The 22,993-nt window shown below is 35.2% G+C and overlaps 1 protein-coding gene across 1 annotated transcript; it reads right to left on the bottom strand.

Moving 5' to 3' along the window:
* Window positions 1-15,127: 15,127 nt before the first annotated feature.
* Window positions 15,128-22,270, bottom strand: LOC118268532 (pickpocket protein 28). The gene is made up of 14 exons (XM_050706673.1): window positions 21,973-22,270; window positions 21,077-21,259; window positions 20,518-20,647; window positions 20,137-20,270; window positions 19,826-19,952; window positions 19,380-19,531; window positions 18,968-19,094; window positions 18,567-18,656; window positions 18,131-18,270; window positions 17,430-17,560; window positions 17,282-17,341; window positions 16,689-16,860; window positions 16,065-16,238; window positions 15,128-15,627 (listed from the first exon to the last, which is right to left on the bottom strand). The coding sequence occupies exons 1-14, from the start codon at window positions 21,975-21,977 to the stop codon at window positions 15,540-15,542; spliced, it is 1,713 nt and encodes a 570-aa protein (XP_050562630.1). The 5' UTR covers window positions 21,978-22,270; the 3' UTR covers window positions 15,128-15,539.
* Window positions 22,271-22,993: the final 723 nt, after the last annotated feature.

The raw sequence follows: 22,993 nt of genomic DNA, 5'->3' as shown, positions 1-22,993 counted from the left end.
TGAAATATAATTTACAGAAATTGGTAATACGTTTATTTCTTGTCAGTTTTCAGATACCTACATCAAAAGCCAGCATGATTTACTGTAATAGTATATATTAAAAATATTTAGCTCATTCCAATTCTAAGAATTAAACTGTTAATCTTTTTAACCTAATTTTAGTACTTTAAATTATATATCGACATCTAAAAACCTCAGCCCTGTCTCTCCTAGGCTATATCATTAGGCACATTAAACCGTAGCATTTAGCTGACCGCATCAAAAGGCCCATATATTCATCCCGTGCCTTTGACGTGCCGGCAGGCGCCACTTAATTGATAGTTTTGGGCGTCTCATTATAATAATAACTGGCCTCAGGCGTTGAATAAATATTGTATTACTGGCAAATTGACGGAAGAAACCGTAAAAAAAATTTTGAGCCCCTCCGCCTTTAAATAGGATGGCCGGAGAAAGGTGCTGTCGAAACGAATGAACGTTTTCGAAAGTTATATTCGAAAGAATGATTCGCCTTTATGTTTTGAAAATAATAGTCAAAAATAGGTTTCTTAATTTAATCTCTTTTTTATGTTAAAAGGGGCAATAAAATATTAAAATGGGAGTCTGTTATTATTTAGCTGGTTGTTAAAAATTCACACATTATTCAAACATAGGTATTTTTTACGACAGTGTCAAGGATAAACATTTAGCTTATTTTATTTATTTAGGATTTACAGTTCACCACAGCACACTAAACCCCACACAGCAAACAAACCATTCGCTAACCATCATCGAAAATTCGAATATTCGACATGTCGAAAAAAATGTTTCGACAAAAAATCCGCTGCAGCACCCGTTAGCCCCGACCGGCGCGTTTGATGTAGCGGTGTGTTTACACTAACCTAACTGGGAAACAAGTCCTTTCGTCGGCCGTCTGAGCTCGCCGCCCGTTTGATGTTACCGCCACAGTTTTTGCCCCCTTGACTTATTGCCGACATGTTTGATGCGTCTCAAACTGCCGAGTTACGCTAACTTTTTGGTAAGTTTCGGTAACCATGAGTCGGAGATTTAACAATGATTTCGTTAATGACTTGTTGATTGGTTGTTAGTGGCGTATCATGGGTGTATGCATTTGGAAAAAGAATTTCGTTTTTATTTTTTCTACGATTTAGCTTATAGTGGAATAGTATAGTATGTTTTAAATAAAAACATAATATGTAATGCTTGATGCATTAATAAGTATCTTATCAATAAATGTTCCTTTATAGCTATAATAGCAATCTAGAATTGTATTTAAATTTTCATAAGCTTAGTTATATAAACACTATTTTAAACTACTTTGTTCAGTACAGGAAACTTCAAATAAATATAAAATTGTTTTTATTAGTAATTCAAATAAATATAAAAGTTTCACAAAAAATGTAATGTCTCCTTTTTTTATATAAAATACTTCCACGTAAAACACACTTATAAACAACATTAAATTATTAAAAAATTAAGAAAAATATAATGAAACATCGATACAAACTTTTGTCCGAACTTGACGCTATAAAAACTCGTGAGGCGGGCGCCGGAGGCGGGGACACGGGCGCCCCGCCCCCTGTGACGTCACACCACAACATGGCCGCTTGCACTTTGCAACTGCACGTTTTACCTCTTACGTGAGTGAAGTTGCTCTGTTTGTGGGGTAGGCAGAAGAGTACTTAAGTGGTAGAGAACTTAACTGCTGTTTGTTTATCAAGATAAATTACTTTATTAATTTTGATGTAGAGTTTAATGCCTGCCTGGTTGATGGAGTAGTCTTAAAAATCCAACTGCCACCGTGTTTTGGGTTCAATCCGCGGTTTAGGAAAAGTATTATAGAGCTTTTGGATTTCCAATATCTTTAGTAATAGCAAGATACCTGGGAAAGTGCCTGGCTATTAAACTCTCTGCAATTAGGTACCTACCTGTAGAGAACTTGTAACTAAATTGGCGAAGACTGGATGTTATATCCAATAGGCACTCATTCCTACTCATATCTTCAATGAATAAAAATATGTTATGTTTATTACAATAAATTATTTTACTGATTTAACCTTGACTGGCTTGACTGGTTTCCATGATTAATATTGTTAGTAAGTGCACGACCTCGTGCAACGTTACAATTGCTAGATCAAGCTCAGATTAGTAAATAAAAAATATTTTTTAAAACCATAATAGAGTGTAATAACTGCAAAAATTGCTCCAAGTCAAGTATGATTTTTTCTAGATCAAGAACTAATAAATTTAAAATTTCAAGGTAAGTCGTATAGAATCACCCTTTAGCTATAAACCTGCTAATAGCAGTAATTGTAAAATATCGACTGCTACTTATCTAACGTATGGTTAGCCCCAATCGAGGGCTAACGGGGGTCATTATGACCCACAGTAAAAATACTCCACCGAGTGCTGAGCTTAATCATGTAATTCCTTATTATTATGGCGGACGATTGAATACAGGAACGTATTTTGGTATAAAGAGATTTTCTGTGTAGTGAAAATGTGTATCAACACGAGTCAATATTTGCAAAAAATGGCGGACGTCATTTAACTAATACCTGAACCATGTCCGGCTCAAACTTGTCTTTAAATAACTGTCTTTAATATGAATAATGGGACCTCACAATCATTTGTCGATTAGCAAACGTTTTGTTCGACCCACACAAATTGCGGATCAAAAGACCACTTGCCGATTTTAGCAAAAATAATAATGAGTTAACATCCTACATGACCTGTTATTTGACTTCACCGCAAGACACATAATTCTTATAATAAATCTCCGTCCAATCCGACCCTGTCCGCCAGTCATGAATCGACAAACCCTCAATAACATAATGACCACTCGTCCAACGAGGCGCCAACATTCGGCTTTCGGCTTTCGGTCCCAGCCAAATAACATGTAATTTCACCAAACCACAGACAGACAATCACGCTGCCATTTCACGTTACCAATTAGAAAAGCTAATTCTTTGCGGCGATCCCCAAATTACAGATGCTGGACGAAAATCGGTCGCTTAATCAGCACTCGCGTGATGTTGGCCCAACCCATTCATCAGGAGTTATTAAGGCGAAAATTTGGCAAATTTTTGTGTCAAACATTTGACGAATGGTTTCGTAAACAATTTGGACGATTTAAGTTTTGTGGGTATTGGCGCCAAGTTGGTGCTGGCGCCGCCGGAACAAGGTAATAATTATTACCTGCACTCTTTGTGTATTTAAAATATAATTTCGGCAACATCTTGGGTGGTACAAGTTATGAATGAAACTTGTTTTTATGAATCCTTTGTTTCGTTTTTTGGGAGCTAATTATGAGTGTAGGCGTTAGAAATATGATAACGCCATTGTTGGCCAGGATGCGGTCCTTTGGCCCGTTTATGGTGGCAACTAGCGCCTTTGTAAAGAACTTTACACCCAAGCAAGTAACTTAATATTGTCCTTTTATGCCAATTGTTATTGAGCCTCATTAACCAAGTGATCTTATTATGTAATATTCTGTTATTATTTTCTTTATCCATTGGAAAATTTATGGCTTTTCCCTAAATAAACTTTCTTTGTTAGTTCTTATCTTTCTATTGTTGTTTGACAAAAAAATACAATAAGCACTGGATATGACCTGTTGAGGCCTTTCAAATTACACAATACATACCAAGAAGATAAACTTAAAGCTTAATCCTTATGTCTAAGATCCACAGACTGCATAGTGTGCTGCGAACTGACGAATCCATTTGAATGCTATCTATAATATCAGAGGAGCCAACAATAAATTTAATTAAAGTTCAATAGAGACGCGAGTTGTCGCTAACGTCCCCTTATTGAACTTTCAAACGCACGCTCGACTTCCATTCAGTCGAACGTAACCGACAACGCCCGAACGTCTTCAGACCATTTGAAATTCAAACGAAACGACTCTAAAATCAAAAGCACCGCGCGCTCGTGACTCGCGGTTACCAATCAGCGATTCCAGCGCTTTTTACGGTGACAAGTGTCCAATTATCGTTGATTGAAATAATAATAGAGGTCTCGGGATCGAAGCGCTTGCAGCATTCGAAATTAGGCGTCGAGCGCTGAAGCAGACTTAGGTATGCTTGATTTTTTACCGTTCTCCACCCATGAAGAGTTTGGAACGCGAAGTTGACATTTTTGGACGTGGCGGCAAGCCTGTCGGCGGTATCGGCGAATATTTCCGACGTGTTTTGTCCTATTATTTATTCGAGCGGCACTTCTTTTACCGCTAAATCGATTCTTGAGAATTTCGGTGGCCATAGATGGTGGAATTCGTGAATTTCTCTAGCAGAAACCGTTTCTTTTGTCAATCTTAATCATCCGTTGTCGGGAAAGTTGAGAGATTTATGTGATGCACAATTCTATTGTCTTATTCCGCTTTAAAATATAAGATTGTTTTAAAAATAAACTATATGCAGTTGCGGGTTGCGTCTGTTCAATAGAATTTTAAAATAGAATGTCGATCGAATGACGATTGTGCTGAATATTTATTATATATTTCCTTGCAATGAATGGGTGTTTTATTTAGACGTAGTTGCATTTTGCTGATGACTGCATTCTATTTTGATACTTGAGTATACCTAATGTGGATTACCAATGAATTTAATACACACATCCAAAACAGATCAAGAACAGAACACTAAGTTAGTCATACAACAGACTAATCTAATATACTCAGTTACAGTTCGATTTATTCATTAAAGCCCAACTGCATCTAACCCTTCAATTCCCCTCCAAAAATAGTATCCCACGTCATCAAAATATTCAAATCATCAGCTTTACAATCGCTCCCGTATAGATTGATGGGAATCGTCTCGGTTTATACAGCGGTGATGCAAATCATTGCATGCATATTTCATAGCGTCCCTGAGCGGTTAATGGAACTCTAATTAGACCGCCCGCATTGTAGGGTTATATAATTCCATTGTAAGGACTGATGCATTTTTTGTGGAGATAAGAAATGTTTTTGTTTGGTTTTTTATGTGTATTATATACTTTCTTTCTGTATGTTACTTCTTAAAGGAGAAAAATGCATCAATTTATTGCCATTCTTCCCAGATTACATTTTGCCATTTTGCTTATCTTTTCTTAAAAAATTGGCAAAAAAATGTTTATGTTCTTTACACTTTAACCTGGGAAGGCTATCAACCTTCTGATGTCTTACATTTATTTTGGTAAGTACATAATTTTGTTGCTTTTTGCATTTATTTACAGGGTAATGTATACCAACAACTGTGATATTAATCGTGATAAAATTCACTTAATGTTTTTCTTTTGGAAAGGGGACAAACACCTTTTTTTCTTTTTCTACATTAAAGTGGACCAGGCAGGTCCTGAATAAAACCTCAACAAAGCTTGAAAAAAAAAAATCGTTTATTCCCGTAGATCCACATAGGCCTAGTGTCCCTGATGGCTGAACAAAGTCCACCGTGACCTGATTTCCACGTGACTACGCCGTGTTTTTTCACCGCACGGACGTCAAACGTGTGACTGAATACTGAGTGATTGGCAGCATTTGCAGTGCGTCACACATTTCTTTCAGCGTCAGTTGACAGCATGTCAGCGGACCGCGATGAAAGCGCCGCGAGAGATTTTGTTCGCTTTTGTTTTTAGTTTTAGACCTGGCTTTTTGAAATTTTGTTAGGAACATATTTTGGTTGTAGTATGATGCTGGTTATGAAATTAATATTGTATGCACGGATAGTTGGACACCAGTCCAGTCTACAAAATGCATCTTTTATAAACATTCGACTCGTTGTAGAAATAGTGAAGAATATTGTGAGCGCGTTGTGCACCTGAGCTTTCAAAGAGCGTTCCGGAGCTGCGGACAACGTAACAGGTTACCGGATCTCCAGCTCAAAGCAGGAGAAGGAACGGGATGGTTTTTAGTCTGTAAGAGTCAGTCACTACCTCCCGCCTTACCCAAGGCGAGAGAAGCCATTAGATGATTTTCCTCCTCAAAAAAAAGTTTTCAAAGAGCGTGTGTTTTTCCTTGCGTATGAAACAGACTATTCCGAGATTACTACCAACTCCTCTATAGGTGCTCAAGTAAGACCAAAAGAAAACTTAAAAAACCAGAATAAAAACCGCAAGAAAGTCGTCATTCCCCACCATATACACTATCAAGACACAATGACGATATACCCAAGCCGATGGATTCAGGACAGGCTCCTTAATATCTCTCTCACATACTCGCATGCTTCTAACCGCGTCTGGACCGTTTTTCACCCGTTTGACGGCGTGTCATCGCGCCGGTTGACGTGTCTGCCGCGACTCGCGACTTTTTGCACCAGTTACCCGAACGCGATGCGCATTTATTTTTAAATGTACGATTCAAGTATTCGGTCGAGTGTGTGTCTGGCATTATGATTTGATATGCTTTCTGTCCACTTCTATATATGTAATATGTTGTAGGGGAAAGTGATATAAGTCATGTATTGTAAATATTATAGAAATATTGATAGCTGCATAAACATAAGTATAATTTTAATAGAATGAACAGTTAAATAAAAATAAATTAGCATACGGATAAAGAGTTACGTATCCGTATAATAGATGTAAAATTAAACCAGTTAAGAACCTTTACAAACTGACTCTTTCACAAACCGTTACAAGACGAACAATAAAAACACGTATCTCCATTCTTACGCATCACAAATATAATTAAAGAATCATAATTGTATCCAATTACAATGTTTTGTGCGCCATACGATCTAAATGTTCAATACAATATTAGCGGTAGGCTCCTATCCATCAAAACCGCAAAAACGCTCCAACGTGCGTTTCATTGTATGTTAAGGATGTGGCAAACGACCCCTTAAACAGCTCTCAATACAAACCAAATACAACTCCCCTACACACACTTTAAAATTCAAATTAGCTTGTGGCTATTGTGAATCGTATGCCAGACATCTATGATACGATTTTCAACGTTGACGGTCAAAAAATAAGGTTGTATTTCTTTTACAGTTAGAGAGTTAGTTAAGGCGAATACTCGACATTTTCGCACAGTACGTGGTGAATGAAAAAGTGATATCAATCATATATGACGATGATAGACAGCTTGTAGCGAGAGGACGGTTACGCATAGAAGTTAATATGCGCCATTTTTTATTATAAAGACCGTGGGTTCGATGTTTATCAATGTACAGGAAACGGGTTGATTTATGTCCTTTTAAGGCAGATTTTTATGCAGGATTTAGCCAGGTGGAACTTTCTATAGACGAGTAGTTACAGTCATAATATTTATTGAAATGCATTAAACATGGCGTTGCTTTGAAAACTTAGGGTTTCAATAATATGCTCTTAATAAAAACAATTCTATCATGCATACGTAAAACCATGGCTATTGTTGGCATAGAAATAATTAACGATTTACAGATCATCTTGCTGAATCTAAAAATACTTCAGCAATTACGTTTGCGCTCACGAAGATACTTCAAACCAGAAAAACCTATTGACATAATTAAATATAGGTCACCACCTGTTCATTTTGTCATTCATACACAAAAAATCCTAAAAAATCTTCAAACATTTTTCTTACTTAATCACCTCTATTAGTGTCTATCTGTCTGTCACACCTTTTAGCGTTAATTCGATGACCAGTCTCACACCTGCCGCCACCTGTACCTCTGCTTACCCCGTGTTCAAATTAAAGCGTGAAGACACATCAGCTGTTCACTGCCTCCGGTGTCTGTCAGAGTGAAGGAAGTAAGTGACTTAAGACTTTGTATGAACATTTTAAAATGTCTTAACAGAAGGTGAATTACACATTCAGTAGAAGTGTATTTTGTAAGATTAACTGCTTGTTTGGTGCAGTTGTTGGGTGACCTGCTGCTGGGCAACGTACACACGTCAGTCAAAAAGTGATAATGACATTTTCTAAGTAAAATGGCTATTGTCAATCCAGAGTCAGGAAGTTTGGCGGTGTATGGTAATTGTCATTTTAATCCTCTTCCTGACGTCCGCTCGATCTGATACTTGGTATACACCCTTAATATAAATGAATGTATTACTTGTACATACACAATAATATATGGTGGTATGACACATCAATGTACACAATAATATATCCTTTGTTTAACTGGTTTGCTTTATTCGAATTTTATGTATTTATACTTGTATACAATTTTAGAGTAAAGTCGAATGAACTTCACTCACTGCAGTCCTTTATACAGTGACGCAAGTTAGCCGCTTCTCTAAAGGATGTAGTATGTTAAATGGTACCTTCAGGCTACAGGCTTGCAACCTGACCTGTAAAGTATACGAGTGAGCAACATTGTGTTTGTAACCACATTAGTAATATACAATACTTAGTAGTAGAGTAGGAATGTAATTGCTTTTGAAAATGAAAATTATCTACTATTTTTCAATTTTCCGTAATGTGTATTTAGGAATACACCCGTAATTTTAGTAGCTAATTATTACTCTCCCGACCCGCAGCTGCGGAGTACCTAGCGAAGAGACCGGAGCTCCCACTCGAAGAGTAGGTGTAGGATCAGGGTAGTTTTTCCCTCAGTAAGAGTTTGACACTATTATAGTCGAATTGCCCAAATCATAGACTGAAGTCTAAAACTCTTCACCCTGCTCTTTAAATCTACGAAAACTTAAAAGTGTGACAGTAACACAATTTCTTACTTTGTGAAATACTTACACATTTTATTTTATTTATGCTCCAGTAATTTTATATGCATATAAACTTTAAAAATAAAGACAAACTGAAAGTAAAGTAACACTCAAAAACCCGTTATGCACATAAAACGTGAACGCCAGTAGTTAACTCCAAAAAATAATGTGGTCGACATAATTTTTTATCGATTAATTCCCTTATCGGTCGACAAAGTGCCGCCAATGACGCATGTGTCGACACTTTGATAAAAGTCTTACTTAAATTTAGTAATTTAAGATAGAGGGCGGCACTTTCTGAGAGCGTTTTTAATTATGAGACTGGTACTTATCTTTCTGAGAGCTCTTTTGTAGGTGTTATCATTGAAAATTTTTGAGATTTTTAATTGATCTCGGTGAATGAGGCGTGCGCGTTAGGGTGGCAATGATGCTTAATTAATTCTGAGAAAAACGCTTTTTTTTTTGTAAATGGCGAGGTATTTTTTCTTAATATAAGTGCGACCCATTTAAGTATGATCTGTTCGGATTAGAAACGTGACTGAATAATTACTAACAATTTAATTTTGTTGAAAAACATAACTTTTTTTTAAGGGGGAAAATCATGCAATGACTTCTTTTGCCCTGGGCGAGGCGACATGGAGTGTCACACTTTTACTAAAACAACTTGACTAAAAACCAACCCGTTCCTACTCCAGCTTTTCGAGTCAGAGCCCCGATAAACCCACTAGGTAGTCCGCATAACTGGGTTTAATTTTCCATTTTTTACTTGTATTTGAATAATTTGTAAGAAGAATGCATGCCATTTTCTAAACTCTAATAGTACCCTTAGGCCAGATATAATAAAAATAAAATGACCTAGCTCATCTTTTGTAACCATAATAGTTACCCATAAAGACAAGCCCTAGGTACAGCATAACGGCAACCTTTTGAGTGATAAAATTATTTTTAATAGTGTCATTATATAAATTATATAATGTCTTAATAAGTTACACAGAAGGGTAAAAATGCGATGCTCTTTATGTTATTAAGTCATTAACGTTACAGTAAATTACTAAAATAATTATGAGACTCATGTTATACGGTAACCATGTAATTTTATAATAAAGCCACATAAGAGTGTATTAAATTAACCGCTGCATTGGTCAAGTGCACGCAAGAGAAACTGCCAAACAGGGAATCTCCAGTTCAATTCTTAATAGAACACTCTGTTTTTCTCATTTTGTAACACTTTTTATATTCTTGTAATCATTAGCAAATAAATCCTTTGAATTTGACTTTAAAAAACTATTAACTATAGAAGAATTGCAATTTAACTTGTGAAAAATGAAAGACATTTATTTAAACTCAAAATCAACGAAAAGTAGCAATGTAACTTAATCTAAAGCTTTATTTCTTATTTTTTCAGGCACTGATTGATGACTACAAGCTTTGACAGCAATAATTACAACAAAAAAAAAACTAAAACTAAAATAATTACTCACAACAAAGATGTTTTAAATTAAAATTCATTTCCCGACCTTCATTGTTTTTAACTACGACCATTCATAACCTCTCATGCATATTAAACACGATAAATAATTCTTGACAGTATACAAGCGAAATAGCGAGCTTTATTGAACATACAATTATGTATAATTATAGTGGTTTCTTATTATTTCCTGTACATTAATCATGTCACATGTCAGGCTAAATGTTATACCTCTTTTTAACCGACTTTGGAGAATGATTATCTAACTTAAGCAGTTAATGATACGTTAAATATTGAATTTGCATTAAAATAAATCGAATATTTCTATTGGTATCGATTAAACGGTAATTTGAATTATAATAGTCCATAAAATATTTATTAATAATTAAATAAAGTATGTACGTTTCTGAATTACGTCACGTAAGTGTAATCATGCAAATAATTAATTATGTTATTATAGGTAGGAAAATATATTGAAGTTAATAAAATAAATTACCTATTCATGAGTAATTCAATAATATATCATCATGATATTTGTTTTCTTTTTGTAATAAATTTGTGTTTAACTACAAATTCATGAATAATTTAAAACTACACACCCTTAATTAAACTAAAAGTAACATTTCAATAAAGTTTAAATTAAACGCTCATTATTTAATGTTACTAATTTAAAAGCAACTAATCTACATTAGGTCCCATAAAACATTTTTATCATCATCATCAGCCCGAGTTATAAATGGGACAGTTTCTAAAAGCGTCGTGCAATTAGTCACCCTACAACGAATCATGTTTGAATGTTTGAGGATTATTTTTCAAGACGTAATTAACTCGTTTAATGTTAATACACATTTTAAAACGCTGTAAATAAGTTTAATTTACGACGAATGCTTTTTAATACTACTTTTCAATGTTCGCGAAACCTCTGTTTACCGTGTAACTTGAAAGCATTTTGTGGTCACTTAATTATACTTACAAGCCCCAATATTATTTCTTAGTATTTACTAAAGTTATTGTTTCACCAAATAAACCCACGCGTGTCTTAAGAGATCTTTGTTTTAACAATACTTTGTAAGTTAAAATAAACCCAATTTTTCAGGTGGTAAAGCTCAAATTGAGTTGGTAACGAAAAATAAATACATTTAATTTTGAAGGAGCGTTCAAATCATAGGTAAAAAGCAAACAGTAGCTGGCCACCCGCGGATTTTTAAAATGTCAATATCGAGTGTTGAGAGTGTAAACACGATTAACTGGACGCGAGCCTCGTTCCGATCATCGATCATACAAAACTATGCTCACTCACAAGTGTTTGTATTCGTTATGGCTTAGGGATGTGACTGACTATATCTAGGAGGTATGATTATCGAACAGTTAAGTTTAAAAATATTTAACATCGTTTACGTAGAAGTTTAAACATTTTTTTTTAAATAGTTTTTTCTTATAGTAAGCATAATTGCTTACAATATGATTATTGAGACAAGGTTAATAACCTAAATAACCGATAGTACGACAGATCTACGCAAGTATTGTGAAGCTCATACAAGGACCATGGCAATTACATTTTCACCGTAATCAGTAGTTAAACACCATCAACTTCTTCTAAATTCATACATTTAATTTTCTCTATCTTTATAGTTGAATTTAATATCTACGTATTTCATACGTGTATTCTATCGACATCGATACCATCTTCTTTATCATATCCCATCTCTATTCTGTCCCAACAATAGCGCACAATTATTCACTTGCTCTCAACATTACTGTTGGCATAGCAGAGTAAACAAAACACCGGCTACCGTCGAGCGGTCGAGTTGACTCGTTCAAGTGACTGCCACAGTGTAAACACTCCACTCAGTTTGACAGTTGAAATTCTGTCGATGTAATAATCTATTGAGGCTTCAATACATCGCTTTGATAATTTTATCCAGATGGATATAATACAGCATGTTTGAATTATGAAAGGTGTCTAACTTAAGTACAATAAGTTTGTTAAACATTATTGAGTCTAACATAAAGATACATATAATTACCACAATCACACACAAGACACACAGAAGATGGAGGACACAGACTTAGAAAGTAAAGTTGAAAAGACCCGGGTTGTTTTTCAGGAAAGATAGAAGCCGTTCGAATCCCTGGCTGCACGGATTATTCATGAAATCAAATCACATCTCTAGATTCATTTTAGAGTTTTGTTTATCTTTTAGCAAAAACTAATTTGTGTAGTCTCCCTCACATTAAGTCTGTAGTCGAAGTACGCCGAACACTTTAGTTAACATTTCCATTCATCCACAAATGTCTAAGTCAACAAAACATTAAACATTCACTTCTTCATTAAGATTTTCTATTTCAAAAACAGGTCTTCCATTTACGTCATCTTTGCAATATCAACAAAGGACTTCTACATATTGACAGGCCAGGTATCTTGTTTCAGAAGAAAATAGAACGCATTAGACACACAATGGCCTTCTGATACAAGTCTAGATAGATCCTTTATGTCCTAGGCGGGGGCGTATGAATAGCTGTGTGTGGTTTTAATAAACCTTTTGTCGAAATATAGGACGATAGGGTACAAATAATAAAGTGATGACTTAGGTAGTGAGAAATGAACGTCATCGTATGTTACAAGAGGTGTTTGTGAGAAAAAGGGTGCTTGGAATGGGAGTAGGTGTAACGCCATTCATAATGAATATGATACGGAAACTATTCTTAGGAAAAATATATTTGAATTTGTAGTAGGTGTTCATAGCTACGTTCCATGTCTATTTCTATTTAGTACTGCTGTGAGTAAAATTCGTTCATAGATTTTAAACATTATAATAAACGTAATAAGATTAAAAATGTAATATATAGAAGTGGTGTAATGTGCTGGCGTTTATAAGTTAAATGGCAATCCTTTCATCGATAGTAATTCCATACAAAGATTTCGAAAGAGCCAATCATTCTTTGCATAATGTATGAATTGATTAAACAAAGACGTTGATTCAACAGTGGCCTCTCATTACCCGGGGCTAGGTATCATCAATCATCTCGCAATGATGGAGATTCGAATCATCAGTAATTTAACAGAATTGACGCAAAAACGTCGAAGAAAAAATTAATCATATGGCGAAGTAAGATGGTTGCGTCGGCTCGGTTTACATGGAGTAAATACTGAGAATGATAAATTATCTTAAAATTAATTGTAGATTTTTGTAGTTTTAGGTCAAAACAATGTTTTAAGCTCCATTAAAGTCAGGCATGGAATCAAAGCAGGCACAATACCAACTGCATACATCAAAATAAGTGTGCGAGAGGCATGGCTCTCGGCACGAATAAGTTGGCTTGACCGGAGTGATACCACGGCCTCACCGAAAACCGACGTAAAACAACGCTTGCGTTGTATTTCGTTGTGTCAGTGATGTTACCGGAGGTCCAATTCCCCCCTTCCCAGTCTTTCCAATCCCCGATACCCCAACAACCCTTAAATTCCTAACCCTCAAAAGGCAGGCAACGCACTTGTAACGCCTCTGGTGTTTCAAGTGTCCATGGGCGGCGGTGATCAAGTGTCCATGGGTAAACGAGCAGACTTACCATCAGGTGATACGTCTGCTAGTTACCGACGCGTGTTCCATAAAAAAAAACTTAATCCCTTGGCCATCACAATCATGATTCAATCCTTTAGTCTTCTTTAACCTTTTTAAAACAGAATCCTACAATCAACCATCCAAAACCAAAAACACAGCAGCCAGTATGTAAGCCAAGCCTAACCAATTACAATGGGCAAGCGGAACAAAGAGTGGGCCACTTACGAGCTGTTTTTTGATTACCCATTAACCCGACAAACGCAGTAATGGCCACCGAACTAAATTGTTGCCCTTGCATTATCCTTTAGCCGCAGGGTATCAGCAGAGTAATTACCCACTAATTGTATGGTAGGATCTTGTCTTGTGACGCCATTTTTGATAATCATGTTATTATTATCTTAGGATTAATGTGGGTTCTTTGGATAGCCGTTTTATGTTGACCTTTATAGTAGGATTTCATAAGGCGGGCTACCTCTGTCTTACATTTGTGTGTTATTTAGTAATTTCCATACCAAAGTTCTTCGTAGTACCACAATATTTAGTATGAAGCAGTTATTATCAACTTTTTTAGGGTTTAAGCGCGTAAATGAGCAGACGGATCACCTGTAAGCAACCGCCGCCGCCTATGGACACTTGAAACAGCAGAGGCGTTACAAGTGCGTTGCCGGCCTTTTGAGGGTTAGGAATTTAAGGGTTGTTGGGGAATCGGGGATTGAGAAGGGGATAATTAGGCCTCTGGTAACCTCACTCACACAACAAAACACAACACAAACGTTGTTTCACGTCGGTTTTCTGTGACTAAAACACTTATTAGTAGGTATTATCAATCTTGTTTTACTTGATATTATACAGAATCTATGACGTCACATTTTGGCCCACTCAGCCCTCAAGTGGCACTGAAAGGCGGTTCTGTATCATTGACAGACGATTGCGTGTTTCCTGCGCGAGCGCACCCTTTGATCTTCAAGTGTTTTGCTCGATGTAAAATATGTTCGGATATTCTTTAATGTTCTAATTTATTATTCTTTAGACAAATTGTTTAAATTATAACGTATTTTATTGTTCAATTATTACGTATTTTATTGTTCAATTAATTTTTGGCAGGTATAGATTTTCTTTGATTATTGTATTTCCGTGGTCCTTTGGGAAATATCTATTAGCATTACAAAAATAGAATACATGAAAAATAAAATAGTTTCAACTAAAATGTCTATTTAGATAACAAAGACAATACCAGCTATGACCTCTTGCGTACGGCGCATCCGTTCCGCGCGCGCCTCAAAGAGCCAGACCACCACAAATAGGGCCTAGCAAGGCTGATGCCTGATCCGGAGCTGCGAACTACCTAGCGGGTTTACTGGGACTCCGTCTCGAAAAACAGGAGTAGAAACGGTTTAGTCAGTAAGAATCTGACACTCTATCTCCCTCCAAGGTGGAAGAAGTAAAGGATGATTTTCCCCCTTCAAAAAACAAGCTATGACCTTTTAACCTCTGACAGTATACATTACTTTAAATAAATAAAACACGATTCCCAATAAATAGACCATATTTTTATTTCTATTTCCGAACGGATATCAAGAGATCTAGTAATAATCGATGTCAGGGTACGTGCGTTCGTTAGCGCGCTATAAATTGAAGTAATCCGACAGCGCATAAATCGTGCCTTTGATCCGATGCGCGGGAGTTGAACTGACGTCCTGTTTGTGCTAATATTGGTACAGTTGCTCAATGTGTTTGATTTTGAAAATTTTCTTTATATTTTCATGATTATTTTTAAAATCTGTGTATTTGTAAAAAGGCTTGACAGGCGATGTGTTAAAAAAATCAATCTAATGTGTAGTTGTGTGTTATTTTCCAAAATATTTCAATCTAATGTGTAGGTACTAATATTTCTCCAAGTGAATTTCCTTCCCGTGTGATAATTTTTCATTTTTTTCTTCTTCCAAATCCTTCTTTAATGTACAGCATAACCTGTAAATATAAGCATTAAACTATATTTGTGATTCTATTATTATGAATATTAACTTTGGATTTATATAATTAGCAGTAAGTAGGCCTCTAGGTAACTGACATTAACAGTCAACGAGATTATATCAATACTAACTTATGTCGTTAAGTCAAGCTCATACATTTACTTTTATATTATTTCATTCGAGTTGTGTTTTTAAATGCTTGGGTAACTGATGCCCGTTTTCAGCCACCTCTCCTCAATTTAAAGAACCCCTAAACTAAGATCATTGTAGTTTTTACCAATCTATAAATGACTCCAAACAGTACAGGTAAGGGGTTAGTTTAGGTGCTACGTTACACTAAGTGACAATTTAGGGGCGGTTGGTGAAGTAATCCATTAAATTAATCTGTAATCTGTCTGATTACTATGGTCTGTTCTATTCTTAAGATAACGTTACCTTAAAGTGAGGAAATAAATAATCTCCATCAAACTGAGGAATGAGAATCCTAAGAACAATCCTAGGAGACCACCGCAGTTGGAGAGGAAATCAATTATGCCAAACAACTCAGAGCGACGCATCGACAGGAATCTAGGCTTCTTGAAATATATCTCCATCTTGGAGTAGTTGTAACTGAAACATAAACACATCTCTATTACTGAAAAAAGAGAGAGAAAAGTACTGAAGTTCCTAGAAAGAGACTTCTCTTGTTCTCCAGTTCTCACCAAAAGTGGTGAAGAAAACCAAGGAACATAAACGAATTCCTGAATATATAATATAAAGATAATCTTACGAGGTTTCGTTAGCAAAACTATTTTTATAATCAAAATTTTTATATATAAAAATAAGCCGGGTTTTCCGTCCGGACGCTGTAACTCCAGAACGTACGAACCGATTTCCACGATTTTGCATTCGTTGTAAAGGTCTCGGGCTCCGTGAGGTTCATAGCAAAGAAAATTCAAGAGAAAAGCAGGAAAACAGGGAAAACCATTAGTGGCGAAACGGAGTTCGCCTGGTTTGCTAGTTCGATATCTAAATAACAAAAAAATAAAATAAAAAAGTAATACGTCGCCTTAAACTTACCTATTAAGTTCTTCTTTATCAGGAATTTTATATATTGCATCATAAATATCAATCAATTTTTGTAGATTATAATCTGTTTTCAATATTTCTGCATCGTAGTCGACGGAGTTGCATGATGGTAGGCAGTGACACACGTAATCTCCTTGAGACGACTCTCGATGAAGCATCGTTTCTGAAAATTAATATTAATTTGTGACATATTTTGATACAATTAGGGTCTGTTTTACAATGTCTGGATAGCCACTATGTACTAGAAAAATATACCTATAGAAAGTATTTTGTATGAACTTATCTTACATGTAAGTTACTTATATGAATATGATGAAACAGGCTCTTAATATCGTAAGATTTTTTTGTATCGTGAGTGCGTTTATTAACATACAAGTTCACATACAAATGACACCCAGACCCGAAACAACAATTTGTGAATCACACAAAGAGTTGCTCCGTGCGGGAATCGAACCTGCTACATGTTGCGCGGCAGCCAGTTGCCCAGCCAACGCACCAACCGTGCAGTCAAGTTAACGAATTGTCATAGTCTATTAGCAGCAACAGCATAAACAATAAATCTAATATCTGACATGTAAACTTACCTCTTGCAGTTTCAATACAATCATCATCATACTGGGTGCAAATTTTTTTGCTGCTTGAGTCTGTAACAAATGTAGATTTTTAGAAAACAGACCAGATTATTATAGTTCTTATGTTTGTATAAATAGGGTTCTATTTTGTTAAACTTACGTGGCATATAGAACTCCACACAGCCACATTGTTCATATGTAATGTTAGAGAGACATTCAATCATGCAGTTGCTCGCAGTGTATATTTTAAAATACTTTAAGTACCTTTCATCAGGGAAATAACATTGACGTCTGGAACAGAAGAACATAATTTTAATACACAAAGAAACGGTAAAGTTTGTTAGTATGATACTAAAAAAGTAAAAAACGCAATTCGCCAATTTGTGGCCCTAATATTCATTGTATTTTAACAAGATTCTACATCAGATCACACCATCATTTTTAGGACAAGCCCATCACAAACTTTCAAAACCTTTGCAACTTTTCTCAACCAGAACCTACAGTAGTATTAACCTTAAAACATCGAAACCATAAAGTCAGTGGCAATTTTAGTAAAATATTAACATTTAAAAGTAACACTATTTAGTTTTCATTCCACTTGTAGTTGTATTTTCAGCATGCGGTGTGCAGCAACCCTCCTGTCCGTAATTAAATGCTTACGCAGCAGAAGTGCAACACAGTAGCCTGAATTTACGCAAACTAACGTATGACTCTATTCTATGCCGGCCTCATCTAGTTATTTAAGAGATTGACGTGTAAAAGAGTTACATTGTAACCTATTTGCAAAATAAATATCATTTATCATTTTATTTATATTGAAAAGTAAGTTAAGTAGCCGAAATAATGGTTCAAAGGTCTCACATTTCTGCATCGTAACTCCTCAATCTTTCCGAACTGTTCAGGATACTGAAGCTGAGTGCCATTGAGGAGACTTGAGAGTTCAATACAGCGTAGTAGTACAGCGAAGACTGGGGCAGATCAGTCGGATGTTGAATGTATACCTAAGAAAAACAAATTAATTAATAGAAAATTATATAAACTAAAGTGCAAGTGCAACTGCCGGACAAGGGGTCTCGGGTTCGATTCCCGTGTCGGGCAAATTAATGTTAGAGAGGCTTTTCGAAAATTTTTCGGTTGCACGGAGTCTGGAACTGTGTCCAGTATATGTCAATAGGCTCATTCCCTATTATATGGAACTTATAACTCAAATGGTGAAAAGTGGGTGTACATTGTATAAAGAAAATTATATAAACTGAAAAATAAATAGGAGAATAAAGAAGCAATTTCAAAATGTTACCTTAAATCCAGATCTAATGGCATTGCAGAGTTTGTCTCGAACATGATACTCTCGTAGTACTATCTCTACGTCAGGTGATGCTCTGTTTGGCTGATAAACAAAGAAACAAGAACATCATAAATAATGACTGATTGACTCATAGCAGGACTATTGGTTTGTCGGATCCATATTATCAGTATTGCAGACATTTTTATTATTTATTTAAGTTTTAATCTGGTCCTTATTGCGACTTTATCAGATTTCATATTCCAATGGACGTTATTAGTGTGCCTGTCTTTTCAATTGTTTTTTTTTAGGTAAAGCGTTGCTTCCACTGGGATTTCTTCCTGTGTCGTCCATTACTTACATTATATTTTATAGGACACTGCAATAAAAACCAAGAGAAATATATGTGTACTTACCATTCCTGGCATTGGATAATACGATGACGATGGATTAGAATGGTTATTTTCGTACGAATAACCATGTTCGAGAGACCAACCCTTTATTTCTTTCGATGAATTCAAATAAAAGTAGTCTTTCTGTATTCTAAAAATAATATTGTTTACAGTTAAGTTTAATTTTATTCAATATAAGTTTAAATCAAAAGTTTTTCAATATTTAACTGAATAGAACACAAACATTAAAATGAATAATAATATATATTAATTATAGCTACGTTGTGAAAAATGCCATGAAAGAAAAATAATTTGGTTTATTGATGATTAAAAAACATAGATCCCTGATAAAGAAAATGATCGAAAAAAGAATATGTATTGAAGTAAAGATGTGCGGAAGAAGAAACATTTTCAAATAAAATTGTACTAAAAATACGTCTCAGTCCGAAGAATGTCGGAGGCAGCAAGAGAATTCATTGTGTAGCAGATTCCTTCACTGGTGACCACCTTGTCGAAGATGTCTGCACAACTTCTACCCTTTCCATTCAATGTACAGTAATAAAAGACATCGTCATAATCGGGAGAAATCTAAAAAAAAAATCATTTACCAAAACTAAACGTCATAACACATTAATAAAGTATTTAATTTATTTGTGTTAACCTGTCCAAATGGTGTGATTTTTTTTTATTGTATAAGCTGGTAAACCAGCGGATGGATCAGATCGGAACCATCCGCTCGATCCAACCAGAGGCATTACAAGTGCATTGTCGGCCTTTTGAGGTTAAGGGTTATTGGGGAATCGGGCATTGAGAAGGTTAGGAAGGAGGGTAATTCGGCCTACAGTAACCTCTATCTTATTATCTTGTTATAAAATATCTTACCTCTAATAAATTATCCACAATAGAAGAATCTGTGTAACGATACTTTTCTCCTAACGAATAAGATGAAAAGTCGATAATATCACATATTTGTGATATTCCATAGTACTTAGCAGCATCTTTTACCATTCTAGAAGATAATACATAATTTTAATAAAACAGTTTTTAAGGAAACAAGAATTTGGTTATAATTCATGAATATTATTATTTGAAGTAAATATTCTGAGGTTTTCCACGAAGCACACATACGACTATAACTCTCATAATGGGGGGCTGAGAAATAAAAATGGATAGATAATTACTATAAAACTTACGTCTCATTTAGAATGCTTCCGTTAAGCCTATAATGATATTTAAATTTTTTCCATTGTATGTTCTTCGCGGTAAAATTGTAGACTGACACTTTACACTTTGATTGTGGACATATTGTCACTGATGGAAACGGTACCTGCAAAATGGTATAACAGCACAATCGGTAATGTTTTAAGTCTTATTTTTACGTTAGTAATAAATGGAAATATCGAAACTTGTTAATCAACCAACTTATCTTAAGATTTAAGAAGAAAGGTGGTGTTCCACAGGGTTTTAGCCTCGGACCATCATTATTATCAGTAAAAAAAATATCTATTATTACCACAAAAGATAATCAGTCAGAATAATCGCCAGGTTTAAAAAAAATGGCACTGTGATCTTACCATACTCACTGGTACTAACTGTTCACTGACAGTTACTATCACTGGGCTGGTCTGCCATTTGTACCAGACTTTGCTGATCAAGAAGAGACACAGACACACACTAGTCAGAAACATTATTAGCCACACGACCCTGCAAATAACATAAAAATGCTAAGAATTTTGCTAAATAACACAAGTACACAACAACGAAATTATTTAGAACTTAATTTTTGCCAATGACTCATTTTTTTTTTATAAATAAATTGTGTAACTAAATAAATTCAAATTATTTTTTTTAATGTTAGTGTGGTGGTTGGGCAACTGGCTGCCGGCAAACGTGTACCGGGGTTCGATTCCCGCACGGAGCAACATTTTGTGTGATCCCCAAATTGTTGTTTCGGGTCTGGGTGTCATGTGTATGTGAACGTGTATCCTGTGTATCCTGTGTCGTGTCAGGAGAATATCCTAGTGTGAAGTAAAGTATTAAAAAAAATGTGTTACATAAAACGAATAATACGTTTTACTAAAATTAGTAAACCATGTAGATATTGGTAACCATGTGTTAATATAAAGTACTTACCTTTCAAGGCGAGTTAATCCATTTCTAGTGACATACGGAAGACCATGCAAAGTGGTGTTGTTAGCATAGTCATACATGAGCTCTTTTATCAGCAGCTTCTGACGTTTTCTTCTGGCCTTGCGAATACATACGTCACCATACACATTCGTGATTATAACCATACCATTTTCATCCACTTCACCCCTAGAAATAGAATAAATGATGTTATAATGAAACTGGTCCTTAGCTATTACATACGTAATTGTGTTTCAGATGTTCATTTGTTTTATTGAACAAAGTTCTGGTGACATCGTTAGAACTCAAACAGGGATATTTACCATATTTATTACTTTTTACGAGTTTCCGATATTTCGGCACTGTTGCAAGCGCCATGATCACGGATGAACTTCATCCGTGAGTGAGTGAGTTCTAATGATGTTACTAGTGACCATGTCAGTTTAAAAACTTATAATGTTCTGGTAGTATCTAAATCATCGTCCTCATCTACATAATCTTCTTTTTTTTCCAAATTATTTTGAACTATGTATTTTGGTATTATTATATTCCTAAGTTACTACTAAGCACTGCTGCTACTAAGAAATGAAGTATACTAAAACTGGTAGGTATTTAAAAAAATGTGAAAATTAAAACGCAAACTTATAATACCCAATAATGGATAGTGATCGATATTTAAATCATATACTGTAATCACGTTAATAATAAGATTCAGTTCACAGCACGACATAAAAATAAAATAGCAATAATGGCTAATATGGTTCAAATTTTAATAAAAACAGTGTAAAAATATAATAAATATACAAGGACGAATTTTATAAAAGCGATCACAACAAAACTTTTCCGTATAGACACGAAGATATCACAGTACACAGTAATGGACAATGCAGTTGTATACTTACTCCATTTTTTTACCAAATATTATCTTGTCTAACTTCACAAGTCACAACCACACACGAATGCGTTATTTCAACAAATGAATAGAAAAGTCTGCAGTACAATATTTAGTTAATTGGGTTAATGGATATTCGCCACATAGAGCCTGAGGGACTTTTCGATAATTATCAGTATATTAGATCAAACTGTAATTATGTCAGTAAACATAGTGTTGTACATCCTTCCTAGTTTTTAGGCTTTGTAATTGTTGCTTTTAATTTAGCTTAGACTGTTTCATATTTTTCGTGCTGTAATTTTATTATTACAGAAATATGTATATAAGGCTTTGTACAAGATTTTTGGTATTTCCTATCTATGTTAATTCGCACGTGAACTTCTTATGTGCGATGTAGGACGTCATTCGTTGATTTGATCGTCGATCGTCTATGTGCGACTTCTGTATCTGTCATTTGTCATAATTATGTGGTTACTCTTTGCCTCCTTTCTCCTCATACTCCATCATTAGACCTCCAAAAAATCTAAATCGGTACCTAAAAGCTACACCTCAAAATACTTTTAGTCATCGCATCACTAGACAAACTTCACCTCGCCTATCCCCATATTAATATGGGTCATTTTAACTAATTAAATGATAAATTACAACCGTAGCCTTGTGCCCCATGATTAGTTTTAGCAAAATAGATTATAATAGAATTGCATGTCTACTACATATAGTAAATGTTCGCAATTTCCTAATGTATGTTTAACACTTAGTAACGTAATATACCCTATCATTACCTGGCCTCATATTTCGTGTTACTATTAATTTCAGAATTAGAAGAACTAGTTAGCGGATATAAATGGGATCGTCGGTAGAGGGACATTATATATTATTTTATGGAATAGGTGGCAAACGAGCAAACGTGTCACCTGATGGTAAGCGATCAGCGCTGCCCATGGACACCCGCAACACCAGAGGAGTCACAGGTGCGTTGCCGGCCTTTTGAAAAGGAGTATGCTCTTTTTTGAAGGTTTGAAGGTCGTATT

Source organism: Spodoptera frugiperda, chromosome 29 (genome assembly GCF_023101765.2).
Source record: "Spodoptera frugiperda isolate SF20-4 chromosome 29, AGI-APGP_CSIRO_Sfru_2.0, whole genome shotgun sequence".
NCBI lineage: Eukaryota > Metazoa > Arthropoda > Insecta > Lepidoptera > Noctuidae > Spodoptera > Spodoptera frugiperda.
The sequence above is the reverse complement of the archived record's forward strand: the minus strand, read 5'-3'. Positions and strand labels throughout refer to the sequence as shown.

What these genes read in the sequence shown, in the direction of transcription:
- LOC118268532 (XM_050706673.1), bottom strand. An exon ending in TTGTGGATAATTTATTAGAG is followed by an intron (nt 19,532 to 19,825) that starts GTAAGATATTTT and finishes TTTTTTTTTTAG; the next exon opens with ATTTCTCCCGATTATGACGA. An exon ending in ATTTATTTCCTCACTTTAAG is followed by an intron (nt 15,628 to 16,064) that starts GTAACGTTATCT and finishes TTATATTTACAG; the next exon opens with GTTATGCTGTACATTAAAGA.